General features: G+C 32.6%; 3 protein-coding genes across 3 annotated transcripts; 2 read left to right on the forward strand and 1 right to left on the reverse strand.

The window, feature by feature from the left end:
* The first annotated feature begins 127 nt into the window (after positions 1 to 127).
* LOC103829320 (phosphoinositide phosphatase SAC1) lies at positions 128 to 5,346 on the forward strand. Its single transcript, XM_009104980.3, has 16 exons — positions 128 to 433; positions 566 to 770; positions 834 to 999; positions 1,087 to 1,309; positions 1,399 to 1,475; positions 1,696 to 1,883; positions 1,988 to 2,085; positions 2,167 to 2,300; positions 2,372 to 2,506; positions 2,626 to 3,010; positions 3,108 to 3,229; positions 3,477 to 3,587; positions 3,808 to 4,020; positions 4,233 to 4,418; positions 4,622 to 4,733; positions 4,825 to 5,346. The coding sequence occupies exons 1-16, from the start codon at positions 305 to 307 to the stop codon at positions 5,077 to 5,079; spliced, it is 2,739 nt and encodes a 912-aa protein (XP_009103228.2). The 5' UTR covers positions 128 to 304; the 3' UTR covers positions 5,080 to 5,346.
* A 393-nt stretch (positions 5,347 to 5,739) lies between these two features.
* LOC103829321 lies at positions 5,740 to 7,097 on the forward strand. The gene is made up of 2 exons (XM_009104981.3): positions 5,740 to 6,695; positions 6,787 to 7,097. Exons 1-2 carry the CDS (start codon positions 5,808 to 5,810, stop codon positions 7,051 to 7,053), a joined length of 1,155 nt encoding a protein of 384 aa, XP_009103229.1. The 5' UTR covers positions 5,740 to 5,807; the 3' UTR covers positions 7,054 to 7,097.
* Positions 7,098 to 7,189: 92 nt separating this feature from the next.
* Positions 7,190 to 9,068, reverse strand: LOC103829322 (agamous-like MADS-box protein AGL80). Its single transcript, XM_009104982.3, has one exon. The coding sequence runs from the start codon at positions 7,893 to 7,895 to the stop codon at positions 7,407 to 7,409; it is 489 nt and encodes a 162-aa protein (XP_009103230.1). The 5' UTR covers positions 7,896 to 9,068; the 3' UTR covers positions 7,190 to 7,406.
* Positions 9,069 to 19,670: the final 10,602 nt, after the last annotated feature.

The raw sequence follows: 19,670 nt of genomic DNA on the forward strand, positions 1-19,670 counted from the left end.
CACGGGATCACTCAAGCGGCCCGGTTCACTTAAATTAACCCATTTTACATTTTCTTTTTGGATTAAAATCCTGTAAAACCCAGCCCATGAACCTCTTATAATCTCTTGATGTACATGGTCTAAGGTGTGAAAACAAAAAGAAGAGACGATAGTTTGCCCCAAAAAAAAAGAAGGGACAATAAACACAATCTCAAAAACTTGCAAATTACGGAAAGGCCCCTCGTCGCGCGAGTTCCAAACTTCCCAAGCAATCCTGTTCTCCGATCGCAAATGAACGGACTGTTCCCGGAGAGATAAATCCGGCATGGCGAAATCGGAACACTCAAGGACTCCTAGCTTCTCCTCTTTCGCCAAGATTCAACCCTCCGACGATGCCGACGCCGATCCCGATTCCTACGCGCTCGAGAAATTCAAGCTCTACGAGACCCGAGCGGTAAGCTTTATCGATTCATCAATCTCAAGGTCAATCTCTGTGTTGCTCTTATGATTGGCATCCATATGAAAACCGTAGATCGAATTGCAGTAACGTTGAATCTCATGGCACTGTGTTCTTATTGTTGCGTAGAGGTTTTATTTACTCGGGAGCGATAGGAACAAAAGGTTCTTCAGAGTGCTGAAGATTGATCGTTCAGAGCAATCAGAGCTTCACATAAGTGAAGATCCAGTAGTGTATTCGCCTCAGGAGATCAAGAGTCTCCTTCAGCGTATTGCTGAAGGCAATCGCTCCACTGGAGGATTGGCTTTTGTGGCTAAAGTCTATGGGATTGCTGGTTAGTTTTGTGAATCAAACGTTTTGCATCTTTGGATTTTGTGGATAAGCTTTTGCTTTGTAGGTTGTGCTAAGTTTATGGAGTCATACTACTTAGTTTTGGTGACGAAACGGCGACAAATTGGATGCATATGTGGGCATGCTATATATGCTATTGATGAAAGTCAGATGATCAGTGTTCCACATGCAACTATCCAGTCTGATGTTGCCAATTCCAAAACTGAACTAAGGTCTGTTTCTTGGAGTTTTGATTGCTCTTTGAAGTTGAACTATTTATTTGATTTCACATGGTTCTTTGTTTTTTCCTTTCTTTGCAGGTACAAGAAGCTTCTGTCAAGTGTAGACTTGACAAAAGATTTCTTCTACAGTTACACGTATCCTATAATGCAGAGTTTGCAAAAGAACGTTTTGTCATCTGGTGAGGAAGGGGTGCCCTATGATAACATCTTTGTATGGAATGCGTATCTGACACAGCCTATCCGTTCAAGGTGTAACAACACTATTTGGACACTGGCATTAGTTCATGGGAATTTTAAGCAGGTACTTGTATGCTCTTGTGTCTTAACCTACATATGTCTACGTTGGCTACTAGTAGACTCAAAATGGTTTTATTGGTTTGCGTTATTCAGACACGGCTATCGATATATGGAAGAGACTTCAGTGTTACTCTAGTATCCAAACGTTCTCGACATTTTGCAGGCACACGGTAAGATTCATTCTAGTCAGGCCTCTCGTGGATGAGGAATTCATAGTCCATATCTGTTTTCGAAGACCCTTTCTGAGTTATACTTAGTATCTTCTGTTGATTTTATTTTGGATGAACATAGCATTGAGTCGTGTGAACTCTTCTAAACTAGTTTAGATGCTTGTCTTTCTTGTTTTCTGTGAATTGTATAGCTTCCCATTCTGTAAATTTGTTTACGCAGTTACTTGAAAAGGGGAGTGAATGATCGTGGAAGGGTTGCGAATGATGTTGAAACAGAACAACTTGTTTTTGATGAAGAAGCTGGATCACGCAAGGGAAAAATGACCTCAGTGGTGCAGATGCGAGGGTCAATTCCACTATTTTGGTCGCAAGAGGCCTCGAGATTTAGCCCTAAGCCTGATATTTTCTGTGAGAAACTAACATAAGAGGCGCCTGTTATCTCAATTAGAGCATTTTAACGTGTTTGTGGTTATCGATCTGCTTACTTTTTTCTGTTTTTTTTTCTGCCTCAGTACAGAGGTATGATCCTACATACGAGTCAACTAAAATGCATTTTGAAGACCTGATGAACCGATATGGGAATCCGATCATTGTGCTCAACTTAATCAAGGTTAGCTTTTTTTTATTTACTGTCCTTCTAAAGGAGATGGTTGTGCCTTTTGTACTTAGAAATTTCAATGGAAATATTCAGACGGTTGAGAAAAGACCTCGGGAAATGGTGCTAAGGCGGGAGTTTGCGAATGCAGTGGGTTATCTAAACTCAATTTTAGATGAAGAAAATCATCTCAAATTTATCCACTGGGATTTTCACAAATTCGCAAAGAGGTAAAATGTTGTGGATTTGTTTTCCTGCCTTTAACTTGAGCTCACATTACTTTGTATTTTTAATGTTAAAGCAAGTCGGCGAATGTATTGGCTGTTTTGGGTGCCGTCGCAAGCGAAGCACTTGATCTGACTGGATTTTACTTCAGTGGCAAGCCTAAAATTGTTAAGAAAAAAGCTACCCAACTTAGTCATGCTAGCACTGGAAGGTATTTTTGGGATGATATGTCAGCTAATGTTTAGTTGTTTTTGTTATTTGCTACATATAATTCTAAACACTGGAGACATATTAGTTACCTTTCTGGTTTAATGGAGAAAAATACTGCAGGGAAGCATCTCTGCGTGATCTAAGAGCTTTCTCCTTGGAACTTTCAAGGGGTGAGAGTTCTAATGATATACTTAGTGCTCTTGCTAACCGAGAGAAAGAGATGAAGCTAAGCCAGCAAAAAGAAGACGATGGGACTGGTATTTCAGCTCCTCGTTACCAAAGTGGTGTTCTGCGTACGAACTGTATCGACTGCCTGGATCGAACAAACGTAGCACAGTATGCATATGGTTTGGCTGCTTTAGGCCGTCAGCTGCACGCAATGGGTCTGAGTGATACATCTAAGATCGACCCAGACAGTAGCATAGCTGTTGCACTTATGGATATGTACCAGAGCATGGGCGACGCCCTCGCTCACCAATATGGCGGCTCAGCTGCTCATAATACTGTAATAACACCACTTATTACCTTTGGCCAGTTATTTTTCCTTTTTGACAAAGCGAGACTTGCAATGTTTATTCGTTAACTTGGTTGATGGATTATAGGTTTTCCCAGAAAGGCAGGGTAAATGGAAGGCCACGACACAGTCTAGAGAATATCTCAATTCTATCAAACGATACTACAGCAATACCTACACTGATGGCGAAAAGCAAGACGCCATTAACTTGTAATATACTCCTATGCAAAATTACTTCGTTTCCTTGCTAAGTTCTTGATATGTCTAGTTTGCCAGTGATGTAGCAATAGGATGAAGGCTTTAGAACACGGGCATTACAACTCTTACCTTATGCATGACTGATAATATTAACTACTAAGATATTGAATCCTCTAAAGGAATTGTTGACTTAAAACTTTTGATTTTCATTTCTATTAAGGCTCAAATCCAAGTAGCTAATGATTTTTCTTTCGAGCAGATTCTTGGGTTACTTTCAACCTCAAGAAGGGAAACCTGCGCTCTGGGAGCTGGATTCTGATTATTATCTTCACGTGTCAGGGATCGGAGATGAAATTTTCCCAGGAAGGGGGTAAGGTTTATATTTAGTGAACCTAGTGCGTATCAGATTATGGTTTTACTCTTCATTAGGTGCAAATAACATATGGAGACGTGCCTGAAACTGGACGTCAAGTTTAATGGACTTATGAACTTGTTCAGGAAATACCAAAGATGTTATATTATATTTCCCGAGATAGATCATAAGTCATAACCTTTGGTTGCGTATGATTTCTAATTCTGGTGTATTGCAGGGTCCAGTCCATTGAGAAACCCATGAGTGGCATCGGAGTCAATCTTGCACCAGTGCCGGCTTTCAGGGAAGACTTCTCACGGAAGAAACTAACGTCATTTGACAAACTGATCGAGCAGACATGCAGTTCAATAAAGAACGTGAGGCTTTGCAGCGAGACAGGCCAAAGGCCAGGTGGCAGCGCTGGAGGCACTGGTGTGGCTCCTGATGCAGCGTAATGATCCTCATTTGAAAATTTTCAGTCATCTTATTATCCCTTTGACTGGAAATTTTGGAATTGATTGAATCTTGTTTCTTTACGTTTAGTAGGAGCATAAGAAAGTAGAAAGACGTTTTCTAGTTTAGGAAAGAACAGAGATAGTAGTTAAAACTGAACCATGACTTTTTCGGATGTTAGCTTATTTTTCTTGACATTCTTATCTTCAGTGAGATTCAGCTCAAGAGCCCCAATTGGCTGTTTGGATCAAGAAAACCCGAAGAGAGTGGCTCTGCCGCAAAATCTGGTGCAGATGATAGTGAGAAAGGAGTGACCTCGAGTGAGCGAGTCCACGATTTCTGCAACTTGGACTGGCTTTCTGAGCCTAACGATCATCATGAAGATATCTTTCAAAAGTAATGATTTCCTTTTCCTCCCCTCTCTGAAATCTAAGTTTCGTTCAGAATAAATTTGTATAAAATTATTAGCAAACTTATCACTGATCATACACGTATATACTGACCAAACGTTGGGTCTAACCGCAACTTGGCATTTTCAAAATCCAGATATTGTCTCTGGTTGCATCAAATCACTTGTTTCAGTTGTTTCATTGTATTAGGTACCTATCGATCACATCAACCACTGAAGCCAATGGGTGGTATGGTGGTACTCTCCTCGGTGACCAAGATGAGAACAGCGAAATTTACAAACATTATGCCCAGTTCTGTCAGGTTCGGATTCTCTATCTTTGCTGATATGGAACTACAGATTAATAGATATCTTTAAATTTAACTCAGAATCTCATTTCCTTATGTTGAACAGTGTCCAGCTATGGAACCTTTTGAGAACGATCATGAGTTAGAAGAGAACTACGCGGAGGTTCTTCGTATGAACACAGTCGATGTAATGGACAACATGGGAGAAGAAGAAACAGAGATGGAAAAAGCTTTAAATGAATACGCTCAGATCGGTAGCAATCTCGGGATCATTCCAACACAATGCAAACACTTCGCTGGAGATCCTTGTTGGTTAGCCAGATGGCTGGTTGGAGATGATAAGATCCCAAAGGTCATTTAATCACAAAACCAACCCATTATGCCCCCAAGAACATAACGTCTCACATCAGAGAGACTCCCCTTTTGCTTTACATGAATCTTTTGTGAGCATTTGTGAAAAATAATTGGCTTATATTACTAAATATAGCATAGTACTGGGATAATAGAATATACGTACGCAACCACAGAGGCAAAACTAGTTTCCTTACCTCTACTAATTTCTACACCATTGTTCTTTTGATACACACTAGTACAAACAGAATGATGTTTTAATGTACTTTCAGTAGTATATCTGACTTAGCAGGCAATCTCTTGAAGAAATTGGCAGGTACTGACTACTGAAGGCATCCTACTCCTGAACCGCGGATGGCGCAGCATGAACAGTGCGAGCAGTATTGCAATCACTTGGAACGGTGTGACTTATAGATGAAAACGGCCCAGATCAATGAGAAGATGATAAATTAAACAGTTGCACACGGGTCTGTCAAGTCCCCGGTATATATTGGGTATACATGTGAAAACTAGGCCCATGGTTTAGCCTTTTCTCATTCCTCCCTCACCACGCACCATTCCTCAAGGAACAAATAGTGCTGAATGCTGATGTTGGAGTTTACATTTCCTCGTAGAGAAGGATATGATATGAAGTCTACACGTGTAAGTCCACGTGGAGACACGTGTTATTTTAGCGTTGGCGGCCAGCCTATATATATAAGTATCAAACGAGTGAGCGACACGAAGCAAGAAGTGAAAATGACAAAACTATTGGCCTTGTTATGTCTTGTCTTGAGTGTTTTACTGACGGTGAGCCGGTGCACAGAGTCGGAAGGTGAAATCATCGTGAAAGATGGCCACCGTGTTGTTGTGGTGGAGTACGACGCAGACGGCAAAACCAACACTAGAGTCTTGATTTCACCGCCGGAAAGAGGACAAGAGCAGATAGGAGACCAAAGAGAAATGTTTAGAAATGTGAAAAGGAAAGTGATAGAAACACCGTCGTCTCTTCCGGTTAGTGACCAAGTGGAGGAGGAGCGTGAACTCCACGCGTCACCAGGAGAGCTCATATGCGATGCCATCGGTAAGTGTAAGCACAAGGTGGCGAGTGTGTTAGGGAGAGTTGACGATCCAACGGCGCAAGATAGGAAGGAGAAGGTTGCACGTGCGGCACGTGACGTGAAAGAAACTCTGGCTCACGAGCCCCACTATGCTGAACACAAGGCTCAAGAAACTAGGCGAACGATGAGTAAGAGCCAAAACGTTTTGGTGAAGGCAAAGTTGGCGGTGAAGCGGTTAGGGACGGCAGTTACGGCGGCGCTGAACCCGACAAAGGTCGGGAGCGTGGTGAGTCTGATCGGGATCGCGGCGGCGTTTGGGATGTGCGTGTGGGTGACGGTCGTGACGAAGTACTTGTTGGCATCGGTGCTTGGGAGGCATCGATTCGGTGTGGCGCAGAGCAAGGTGTATTCCGTGTACTTCAAGGCAATCTCCGTAGGGCTTCTGGTTGGGTTGCTAGGACACGTCATCAGCCAACGCCGGAAGGTTCTTACCGATGCGGTGGAGATGTGGCAGGCCGTTAACCTCTTGTCCTCGATCCTGATGGTTGAAGCTAATGCGTCATTTGTTGAACCACGAGTTATAAAGGTTATGAAAGGCCTAAAACCTATACGTTTATTTTATTAATGTAAATTAATATGCAGTGTAATATTGATTTTTGTGTTATGCTCATCAATAGGCGATGTTTGAGCGGATAAAAGTGGAAAAAGAAGAAGGAAGAGGGCTTGACAAGTCAGAATCACACTCCAGTGAAGCAGCGGCTCGAACCTGTGGTAAGAAGGTTAGATACAATATGGATGAGGATGCGGTGAACCGTAGACTGAAGAAGCTGAACGAGAGGTTAAGTAGGTTAAATGCGTACTCGTCGCGACTAAATTTACTCACTCTAATGTCTCTCACTTGGCACTTTGTGTATCTCGGCCATCGACTCAGCCTCACTTATTGAGGGATTGAGCCACCGATACGTTAGTTGTTCTTGTAATTTGATTGTTTTAACAAACATGATTCCACATCATAATTGAGTGAAAAAAGTGTAAGAAATAAAAATAAATAAAGCAAAAATGGGACAAAACCTTCCTAAATATAATACCAAACTTGGTCATAAACCCGAATAGATCATGTTGTCCATTCAATCTATAGTCCGATTGAAATACCAAGAAGACCAAAGTTATTCATATGAACCATATTATTCTCTTAAGACTTTTAAAACAAAATCATACAACATAATTTTATCTTAAGCATCTTTCTTTATTTGTAAACTATTAAAAATCCATGAAAAGATAAGAAACTTTTGAAAGCCTAGTCTCTCTTGACCAAGGCTACTCTTGATTCCAAAGCCTTGATCCTCTCTCTGATCACATTGATCCTCTTCTCAACCACATCGGCTGCTTTGATCAGATCCTCCGAATGATCAGCATCATGTAAATCATTAAACGCAGCAATCGTCCCAAGTTCCATCGCACGGCTATGCATCTTCTCTTTCTCCAACTTCTTCTTTGCGTCTTGGATCATCCTGGTCATGAGATCCTTCTGATCCATCATGTATTTGGTCTGCTTGTCCTTGGGGAGTGCGCTAAACCTGTTTAGAAGAACACGTACCTCTCTACGGTTTGGCCAAACCTCAGGGCCCTCCTTGTAATCGCTGTAGATGATGGCGCAAGCGCGTAGACCGCAAAGAATGGTTAGTTCATTGATCTTCTTCAGGATGCCTTCTTTGCGTTTTCTGAACGTGACTCGGCGAGTCGACTTGTCAGAAATCAATTGGTGTGTAACTTTTCTTCTTCCCATGGTGATGAAAAAATGAGGAGGAGGAGAAGGTTTGTGTGTGTTTTAGGGACCAGATGGGTATATTGTTATATAGAGTTTCTAACTTTGATATTATGGGTCGGTCAAGTCCACAGAGAGTTACAACAAATTATAGAAAGGTTTTAAAAGAAAACTACATATAAAGGTTTAAGGTAAAATAGCTATAAAATCTTTCTAAATAAAGAAGATTTCAATCCAAAGATACTTTCTCATTTTATTATGTGTATATTGCTTGGTCTAGAGAATCTGCAGGATAGGAAAGGTTATATTTGCCCCATAAATGTTGACTATATGAAAAAGTCTGAACATATTTCTAAGACTTATTCTTGGGGTGAACCTCTCGGTTCACCAACCAATAGAATTGTGTTATTTCATATTCGATACTTTTTAAAAGAAGAAACAAAATATTGTCAAATTATATTATGTTTTTAAAATTAATAGATAAAAAGAAATAAATAGTAGTAATTACAAAAAAATATATTTTAACGTCGTCAACAAAACACTAAACCTTAAATCCTAAACTCTAGGGTTTAGTATCTTGCTGACGACGTTAAAAATATTTTTTTTAAAATTATTTTTTCTGTAACTTCTAAGTTTTTTTTAACTTTAAAAATAAATATAACTGAACAATATTCTGTTTCCTTTTTAAAAAATATCAAATTTGAAATAATGAAATCCTATTGGTTGGTGAACCTAAAAGTTCACCATAGAGGATGAACCCAAGAATAACTCTATTTCTAATAGTTAAACCAAGTAGAATGGTATATACATACACAATCACATGCGTATATATAATTAGACAAGTACTAATATTATTAGATCAGCAAGTAAATGACATGTAAGTCAAAATTAAAATTGGTAATAAAATTCTAATATACTCCAATTAAAAAAATCCAACTTAAAAGAACAATGCAAGAGACTCTTATTTACAGTTATACATACAATATGTATGTATTAATTTGTTTTATAATTTGTGATTACATATTTAACATAACTTTGTACATGATCTAGTATCATAAGGGTCACTTTTACATTATCATTTACTCTGTTTGTAATAATAGCTATCCCCCTATATATTAAAAGAGAAGTCACTTTAGTGATTTCTGATGACGTGTCGCTCATAGGTGAAGTTTTAATTTAATTGTTATAATTTGATTGGTCGATTGTTCTTAATTTTTATTTATTTAATTTAGATTTCAAAATTTAAGGTAAGTCTAAAATCATTTAACACCACTTACCTTATAATCTAAAGAATATTACAAATAACAATTTATGGAAACTAATTCTCGAAATTATAGAAAGATTAATAATGTTTTATTTATCACTTTCAATATTTATAAACTATAAAATATAATGAACGAAATTTTATATAAGATAATTATAATAGTTTTATATTATACTTGATGAATTGTATTCGAATATAATTATATAATAACTATTTTAAATATAACAAAATCCAAACATGTTTATTAATATTATTTTTAAATTATTTATCGTTCTTTAAAGAATAAATTTATCAAAATTTTAAAATAACTTATGAATAGTTTAAATGTAAGTTACCTTATTTATTTTGCAAAGTAACTTATGAATAATTTCTTTTTTCTTACGCAAGTTGCAAATTAACTTATGAATAGTTTAAATGTAAGTTACTTTATTTATTTTAAACATTTCTTGCCAAGTTATTATCACATTTATTAAAATTTTAAATGCCAATTTACCTTAATGTTTCTAAATTCTTAATTCGTTTGTAATGACTTACCTTATTACAATAAAAAATTCCCGGTGAAATAGTTAATAGGGGGATAATTTTCTTTAATCTATTTTAATATTTATTGTAAAAAATAAATATAGCAACGTCATTTATTTTTGAAAGGTCGACAATATAAAGTTGCCTTATTAAGAATAAGTATTTCTTGCGCAAGTTAGTATCACATAATTCGACTTTTAAATCTTTCTAAATTGTTAATTCATTTTTAATGACTTACCTAGTTTTAAATATGCATTACTTACGCAAGTTCTTATATATATTAAATGCAAACCAGCTTATGACAATGTAAAATTAATATATTTCTTTAATCTATTTCAATATTTATTGCGGAAAATAAATATTCAAACGTCATTTATTATGAAAAGTCGACTATATATAAAGATACTCCCAAGGTCGTACATACAATACAATACATTGTTGTGAAGATATCAAATTTTTAAAAACAGTATGGCAATAGTTCAAGCTCCCAAAAACCGAGTGTCTTTTATCAGGGAATTAAAACCATGTAAAGATACATAACGTATTGAGGTTAGGATTCTTCACTTGTGGAGAAATTACAACAAAGATTCCGGAAACACCATTGAAATGGTTTTCGTTGATAAAGAAGTAAGTAGATTACTACATTTTTTACAACTCATAATCGTCTTTAGTCTTTTGTTCTCATCTCATCTTCGTGTAGGGGACAAGAATTCGTGCTTCAGTTGGTGAACAGCTCATCAAACAATTTGAAGGGAAACTAACCAAGGGTGATGCGAAAGTCGTCCAGTTATTCAAATTGTCGATGCTATTGGTGATTATCGGATAACCGCGCATCCGTACAAAATTGGCTTCTTTCAAACAAATTTTGTTGGAACAGCTGATGAATTTTCGAGTGAAGTTTCGGAGAAGTATTTTGCGGATGCGCGGTATGTCAATTTAATATTTCGACTATTTCAATTTAATATTTCGACTATTTTGCGGATGCGCGGTATACCTTCACAGCTTACGAATCAAGTATTTCAACTATTTCGATGACGGTATGTCAATTTAATATTATTTTTTGTTCAATAAAATTCTGAAACTTATAGATCTATCAAATAATGTTAACCCGTCCAATTGCTTACAAAATTTAAGAAATTTTTTGCAGGTTTCTAATAGATTGTGTTTTATTTATCGAGAATTGTACTTTATAATTTATATTATTTATGGATAATATTTTTAATTTAATTATATTTTCTTTTAATATGTCTACATAAATTTTTCTATATTATTTATGTAAAAATAATATTATTCACCTAAAATAAAGAATTACAACACATATACAATACAATTCTAATTAATGATAATATAAAATCTGTTACTTCTAAAACTATGCACTATTTATTCCATATTTTGAAAGAGAAATTACTTTAGTGATTTCTGGTGACGTGTCGCTCATAGGTACGTTTCAAAAAATTGTTATAATTTGATTGGTCGATTGTTCTTAATTTTTATTTATTTAATGTAGATATACAAATTTAAGGTAAGTTTAAAATCATTTAACATCACTTGCCATATAATCTAAAGAATATTACAAATAACAATTTATGGAAACTAATTCTCTAAATTATAGAAAGATTAATAATGTTTTATTTATTACTTTCAATATTTATAAACTATAAAATATAATGAACGGAATTTTATATAAGATAATTATAATAGTTTTATACTCTACTTGATGAATTGTATTCGTTTTAAATATAACAAAATCCAAACATGTTTATTAATATTATTTTTAAATTATTTATCGTTGTTTAAAGAATAAATTTATCAGAATTTTAAAATAATTTATAAAATGTTATAAATTATTTATAAAAATTATAAACCTACTACATATTGATTGAGAAGTCATATAAGTGATTTTTTTATTACGTGTCGATCATAAATGAACTCTTCAAATTGTTATAATTTGATTGTCCGATGATTTGATGATTTTATTTATTATAATTATATCTAAAAAGAAAGGATAATTCAATTACCACTTTCCAAATAATCTATATAATTTTAGAAATAATTATTTATGGTAACTAATTGTTGAAACTATGAAAGAGTAATAATGTGATCAAATTTTTTATATATTTATAAATTACATAAAATAAGAAACAAAAATGTTTATTTGAATTGATATAATGATTTTATATACGTATAGAAAGCTTTATATTTGCATATAAAGTATCATAATAACTATTAATGTCTATTAAATTCGATGCATGCTTTATAAATCATTTATTAAATTATAAATAAATTTATAAAATTATTTATATTGGCTTATCATATGTTTTAAATTATAATAAGAGGTTCTATATGTTCTTTGGGAAGGTGAGCTATATCATCATTTTTTTCAGCTCTTTTCCTATTGCACATGTCGTTTTCTTATTTGACATGTTCAAATTGCAAAATAACTTATGAATAGTTTAAATGTAAGTTACCTTATTTATTTTAAACATTTACTGCCCAAGTTATTATCACATTTATTGAAATTTTAAATGCCAATTTACATTAATGTTTCTAAATTCTTAATTCGTTTGTAATGACTTACCTTATTACAATATAAAATCGTTATTGAAATTTTTTTCTTAAACACACAAATTATTTTGGGACGTTGCAATTATACATATACACAATAACTGCTTCTTGATACTGAAGTTACTTTGTTCCCTCTCGTCCATGACAAATATTGAGTACCAGCTTTTCTCCATAACTGATGCTTTTTCGCAAAGACGGTGGTATTAAGATGTAAATTCCGTTACTTCTAAAACTATACACTATTTATTCTATATTTTGAATTTTGTTATGCCCGCACAGGGTGCGGACCGGTCACCTAGTACATAACTAAATATGTGTGTATCTCACCAAATATATTATTTTCTAATTAATATATGTGTAAAAAATCCAAACTATTTTAATATGGTATACCATTATAACATATATAAGGTGGAAACACTATTTACTTATATTTATTAAATTACAACAAAAATTTCGTATTAATTTTTCTACATGATTATTCATAAGTTTTCACATTAATAATTAGAACTTTTCTCCCTTAAAAAAAATAATTTGATTTCTTCATGTATATTAGGCTTAAGTTATGTTACCAACTAAAACTTTAACAAATGTATATCATTTACTAAAATAAATTGAACACTTGCTTGAATAATGGAAAACATGCGATGCTTAGACATTTTACATGTCAAAATTTGGAAATTGACTGTAAAAATTTGATTATCATGATCAGAGAGTCTAGTTTCAATGGAGCTGAAAAGATGGAGACGCTGCAACGAAGATTCCACATATTCAATATTTTCTACATCCATAGAGGACAAAACGTTATTGTTGATTCCTTAGATAAGATTGTAAAAATATTTCATGGAAATTTTTATTTTGTTGGTTGTTCTATTTCGGTTTGGCTATCCAAACCATTTCAAATTTGAATTGTGGTATGACTCTTTGATGTTAAAAAAAGAAGAAGATAAATCGAGATATAAACAAGACAAGAGTATATCGAAGTTGTCCCTCCTCCATGCCACCCTTTATTCCGACAACCAGATTTTATTTTCTTCTACAGACGCTTTGTGTTTTTTTTATAGAGAAATTTATTTTGAACTGTTACTAGATTTGTTGGTGCTTAGTGGTATATAAGTAACACACAATTCAGCATATTGAATTTAAAACCACTAACGGATAGAACGTTATCAAGAGTGGAGGAACTGAGTCCAACTTGGCTAACTATGGGGTTGTTCGTTTCACTATATGTCATCTTCATCCAGCTGATCCATCTGTATGATCTATTTATTCAGATTTTATGGGGCTATTTGTTTGTCCATCCGGATGCTCATCTAGATGTAGGGATGTCAAGGGCTTGTACCGCGGGACTGGCCCATTAAAGCTTGTGGCGGGGCGGTATTGGGCCGAGAAAGTGGAATCCCGCAGAATGGTGCGCGGGTTGGTACTGTGCAGGTTCGGGCTTAAAGCGGGACGGCCAAAATGATCCGCGGGTAACCCTAATGTCCCACGCCTTCTAGCCTTCTCATTTCATCAGCCACCTGAAAAAAACAAGGAGAGAGAGAGAGAGAGAGAGAGAGAGAGAGAGAGAGAGAGAGAGAGAGAGAGAGAGAGAGAGAGAGAGAGAGAGAGAGAGAGAGAGAGAGAGACGAGTCGCCGACACAAGAAATGGAGCTCCGGCAACAGAAAAGCTCCGGTTATTCCATCTCGGCTTGTAATCCTCACAGATCAAACATGCATGTACAGAGTTAAGCTTTTACATCTCTTCTTCTAAGTTTCTCATATTATATTTTCAAGTTCTTTATCCATCAAACTCCCTGCTCTAAACCTCTAACGATTTACTCTGGTATATCATGTGCAGGTTGTTAGCTACCTAAGGAAAGAGATCCGTAAGATGCATGCAAGATCAGTAAGATGTTTGACATTCCCATGTAAGACTCTCTAAGACTCTTAGTATATCGGTTATATAGATGATCTAAATAGACTGTTGTGTCTCTTGTTTTCGTTTGTTGCTTGATGTTAACTCGACTACTAGACTGTTGTGTCTTATTGTCATGTCTTGAGTAGTGTAGCGATTTGTCCCTTCTTCCCGGTTCTCAGCTTTTCGTTTGTTGTTTGATGTTGTTAACTGCTAAGTATGGTGTTTTGTCTATGAAGTGAACTTTTATTACTTGATTATTAGTTTGAACTTTATTACATGTCTTTCTGTCTTAGTATAAAACTCTTCATTTAATAGTTTTGTTTGATGTCTAGTTTCAATTGCCTCTGTCTCGGTTTGCTTCATATTTAATTGTGGTTTGAAATTGTGAAATTGCGAAGTTAAGACAAGACTAATGTAGTTTGTTTAGTTATATTAGTGTACTCTGATATTATTTGTCCTGTGAACTGATATATCTTTGGTATTGGAATTGTGATTTACTTGCATTCCTTTTCTTCACTTGATTGAGTCTGCGACTGGTAATGACCGTGAAATCTGGTGTAGGCTCAAAACGATATAGCATGTTATGGTGTTGACTTGATGTATGTGTTGATCGCACACCGGCTTGACCGGTTATTACCAAACGTCTCCGTGCTCAAGAATAAAAGATACAACACCAAGCTGAAAGTTTTGTAAATTGTATGTTGTTACTACTCTAATAAGATAATAAATATCTGTTAGGTTGATGTTTAGTTACTTGTTATTTGAAATAGAGATTTACTTGTATTACTTGTCTTCACAAGTTCACTGTGTCTTATTGTATTGTGTTGAGTAGTTTAGCTACTTGCATTACTTGTCTTGACTAGTTCAGCGGATCTTTGCGGTGTAGCTGATGAAAAATCATTCAAAGGAATGAAGAGTGATTGTTCATTGGCTACACCGCAAGATCCGCTGCGAAGTTAAAATTCTACCTCTGTTAGCTTAGTTGCTTGTTGTTTTGATTACTTGTCTTGACTAGTTCAGTGGATCTTTGCTGCATAGCTTAATAAAAATTATTCTAAGGACTGAAGGATGATTGTTCATAAGCTACGCAACGAGATTCACTGCGAAGTTAAACATGACTCGTGTTCTGTCTCTTCGTTTTGTATGTACTCATGTTCTTAATCTGATATCAAGTCTCTGTTTTTAAAATATGGGGGGGGGGGGGGGGGGGGGGCTAAGACTCACAAAAACACATCCGGTTTTAAAATATGGTCTTAGACTTTCATCAAAGGCGAGGGTTTTTCACCGTCTCTTATATATTTAATAAAGAAACATTTAAAAAGTTATAACCTGTAGTTTGTACTAATTAAAAAGTGTCATGATGAGTTGTCACATAATTGAAATGCTAATTTTGCTTACGTGACAGCTTGAGAATCAATTGAAAATTTTGTTAGTCCAAAATTAAATTGCTAGAGAATGTTATAGTATATAGTATGTCCATTATGGACCATTCATTATCAAATTGAAATGATTATATATCATTTCCTTAAATAAAATCTACGGAATTACCTAATGTGATTAAGATATATATGGCAATTAAAGATTTTAAATAATAAAGATTTCCTAACAATCTGTATACTTTCTATAATTTTTGTTTAACTAATTATTATTAAAATAAATTACACAATTACATAAATCATATAATAAAAATTTAGATTTTTTTGTATATGTATTTTGAATTTTTCAAAACGATTATAAATTACGAAAATTGTTAAAAGTCTCACATAAACTTTTGTGATCAAGGTTTAATTTTTTTTTCTATAATAAGATAAAATGATTATAAAATCATATGAATAAATAATTTTATTTTAATAGGTGTTTATGTTAATATATATATATATAATTCATATAGTGTAAATTAAACTATATATTATATGAAAATACATACTTATAATTTGATATCTGCGTTGAACATATATTGAAAAGTTAATATTTGAATTTTGAAATCTTCATTGTTTTTTAAATGATTATAAATTACTGAAACCATTAAACATTCCACATTTTTAAAAAAAAATCGTTGGTGTAACATTTTGTTACACAAATATGCAAATAATAATAAAATCATATGAGTAAAGACCTCATTTAATAATATCCATATTAAAAGTATACTATAAATTTATGTTAATATTATTTAAATTTAATTATATATCATATACAATAGATAAGATTGATTGTTTTGATTTATTTACCCTAAAACGATTGCGAATAAACAAGAGCGGTCATATGATTTATAGACGCACGCCAATTTATTGCATAATAATAACTGATTTCTTAGTTATTTAATATAAAATTATTATTTTATTATTTCATAATATGCAGAAAACATAAAATAAGTAATAAATATAAAATATTTATTCCGCACAAGGCGTATATCTTAACCTAAGTATGCATTTCTTTAATAATTTTAAATCTTAAACATTTTCTAAATTTCAGGCCAGAAAAAAATAACGAAATGAAAATAAACTCAAAAATCGATATTTATATCGAGCAATAACCAAAATGAAAAAAAAACGACACAAAAATGAAAAAAATATTGAAGATAAATAAGATTGTCACGTGAACGTAAACTTCTCATAACCATAATTAAATTTTAAATTGCTAAATTATAATATAAAACCGAGCTGATATTGTTTCATTGTAACCAAATAGTAGACCTGAGATTCTTCAGCCTAAATTTTAGGTCCTTATGCGAAAAGTGATTTTTTGACCTAAAATATTTTTGAAAATGAGATCAGTTCATTAGAAAAACAAATTATATAATTAACAAATTTTTTTAAAAAAATTGTTTAGGGGAACAAAAATATTAATTCGATCAAGAATATAAATTTTATTTTTCCATACAATATTTTTTAAATAATTTTCATATAAATTCACCGCAAGTCTTATTCTAGTTTCAATAATTTTGCAACAACCTACTTAAGTTTCTTGGAAATTAGGCCCACACATCGGCTCATTTAATTTATATATCAACACGAATCTTAATGTTAAGACTTAAGAGCCCACAAGTCTTGAGAGTGTGGTTAAGAAACTTGAGTTCACGTAACACGTTCATCAAAATATGGTTTTAAACTTTAAGAAACAGGTCCTGTTTTAAAATAAAGTTATTCTTGAATTCAGTTTCAGTCTCTAAAAATGAACCTTTAGATTCACCAACTCATAAAATTTTGTTATTTAAGATTTATTATTTAAAAAAAAAACAAAATAATAAAATTTTATCAAATCATATTATGCTTTAAAAAAATAGTAATAATTACCAAAAAGTTTTTTTAAAAATATTGTTAACGCTGTCAACAAAATACTAAATTCTAAATCTTAAACCCTAAACTTTTGGGTAAACTCAAAACCTTTGGATAAATCTTTAACACTGAATCATCAATACTATTAAAACAGAAGCAATTTTTATCTACTTACAAATAGTCTAGGTTGGACCATTATATTTAATTATATTTCCTATTATTTCTATTCATATCTAATTTAATTATTAAATATACATCATACCTAAAATTAAGGAACTAACTAACTAATCTGTTATTTTTTAAACTAATGAATTTAATTTATGTTAATTCGAAATTTAAATAACTAATCAATTATATTTTAGTTATTAATGTAATAAATACTTATATATATATATATCTATTCATTTGTATATATATAAATATATATTAATCCAAATGCAAAAAAAAAACAAATTGTTCAAAACCCTCACCAAATACATAAAAATATATTTTTTATAGTTAGAGTATTATTAAAAAGAAAAAATAATATATATATATATATATATATATATGATAAAATAAATATTTATAGTAATTATACGATGAAACAAGTTACTGTTGATAGCTTTATGAATATATTTTTTACGGGTTACTCAAAGAGACATGTATTTAAATTGGAGTATCACTTTTTATAATATATTCACTATTCATCTGAACATTCATGAATATATATTACAATACTCTAAATATAATAATAAATCAAACCGAATTACATATTGGGTCATCTACCAGCTCAACCGATAACCAGATCTCGGGTTTTAGCGGTTGTTACGGGTTTTTTAAAATTTTTAAATAACAGTTTTTTTTTTAAACTAAAATGGATTACATATGAGCCACCGAATTTGCCAATTTTACTGCGGGTCGGGTCGAGTTTCAAAACATTGAATATAATATTCCATTAGTGTAGATATAATTAAAATACAAATTTATATCAAATAAACTTGGAATGTTTCGGAAATGATCCCGCGCTTTGAAAGCGCGGATCAAAATCTAGTCTATACTATTAAAAGGGAAGCAGTCTTTAAAAATCTACTTATAAAAGGTTGTTGGACCTTTTCCTTTTTTTATTTTTTGGTCTTCCTTACATATTATATGTTATCCCTATTTAATCTCACTTTGTTATCATCAAAATAAATATTATTAATTGGGCTTTGGGCGTTTAACTTAAGAAAGATAATTTAACTAATACAACTCATTCAGAAAAGAAAATTATAAATCCAATTTAACATTTGTTACATAAAAAAAATTAAACAAATTAACTTTAGGCCCATTTTTTACAAAATCCCAAATTATGAAGACCATTTTATACATAAATACATATAAATGTAACATTATTTAAATTGTATGGATTTCTTATAATAAAATATCTGTCACAAACTGATTTTTTTTTTAAATGATAATAGTTTAATAGAAAATCAAAAAAGGAAAAAAATAATACTTGCTTCACTATTTTGGTAGATTGATAATTAATATATTTATAAATAAACTTAACAATATTTGTTAAAAGAAATTTCTTATACAAGTCAAATGTATATTAATATATCAAAAATTTATAAAACAAAAAACAAATTATATTTTTCTCAGTGGGTTAATAACGGTCTTTTTGATTTTCAGATACTTTTACTATATTCATTTTATTATATTCTATCCCACTATATATGAGTTACTAGATCTTATGGTTCGACCACAAGTCTGATTCGGATATAAAAACTCAATAAAAATATTGTACCGGACTGAAACAATAATAATAGAACAGCTTTTAAATATTTTAGATATCTAATAGTAAATATAAATTTAGTTAATATTTGAGTTTACGGTCACCAAAAAATACCCGCGCTTCTTAAGCGCGGGTCAAAATCTAGTAAACATTAAAACTAAATCTTAAAATCTCTAAATACTAAACACTAAACCTTAAACCCTTGGGTAAATTTTAAACTCTAGTGTTAACAATATTTTTGTAAAAAGTTTTAGGGAAAATTGTTTTTTTAGAGCAAAAAAATGGTAACTATGTCCCTTTATACTAATCTATATTACTTTATGTTCCATTAGACTAATTTTTTTCAAAATGGCAGTAATGCCCTTAAAATTATAATTTTTATTCCTTTTTCGTTTTTTTTTGTTCCTTTTTCGTTTTTTTATTTTTTTTAAAAAATTCAATTTTTTTTTTCAAAATATAAAAGTGAATATTCCCAAATATTTTGTTTCCATATTTTTAGGAACTGATTTTTTATCCG

Source organism: Brassica rapa, chromosome A07, assembly GCF_000309985.2.
Source record: "Brassica rapa cultivar Chiifu-401-42 chromosome A07, CAAS_Brap_v3.01, whole genome shotgun sequence".
Classification (NCBI taxonomy): Eukaryota; Viridiplantae; Streptophyta; class Magnoliopsida; order Brassicales; family Brassicaceae; genus Brassica; species Brassica rapa.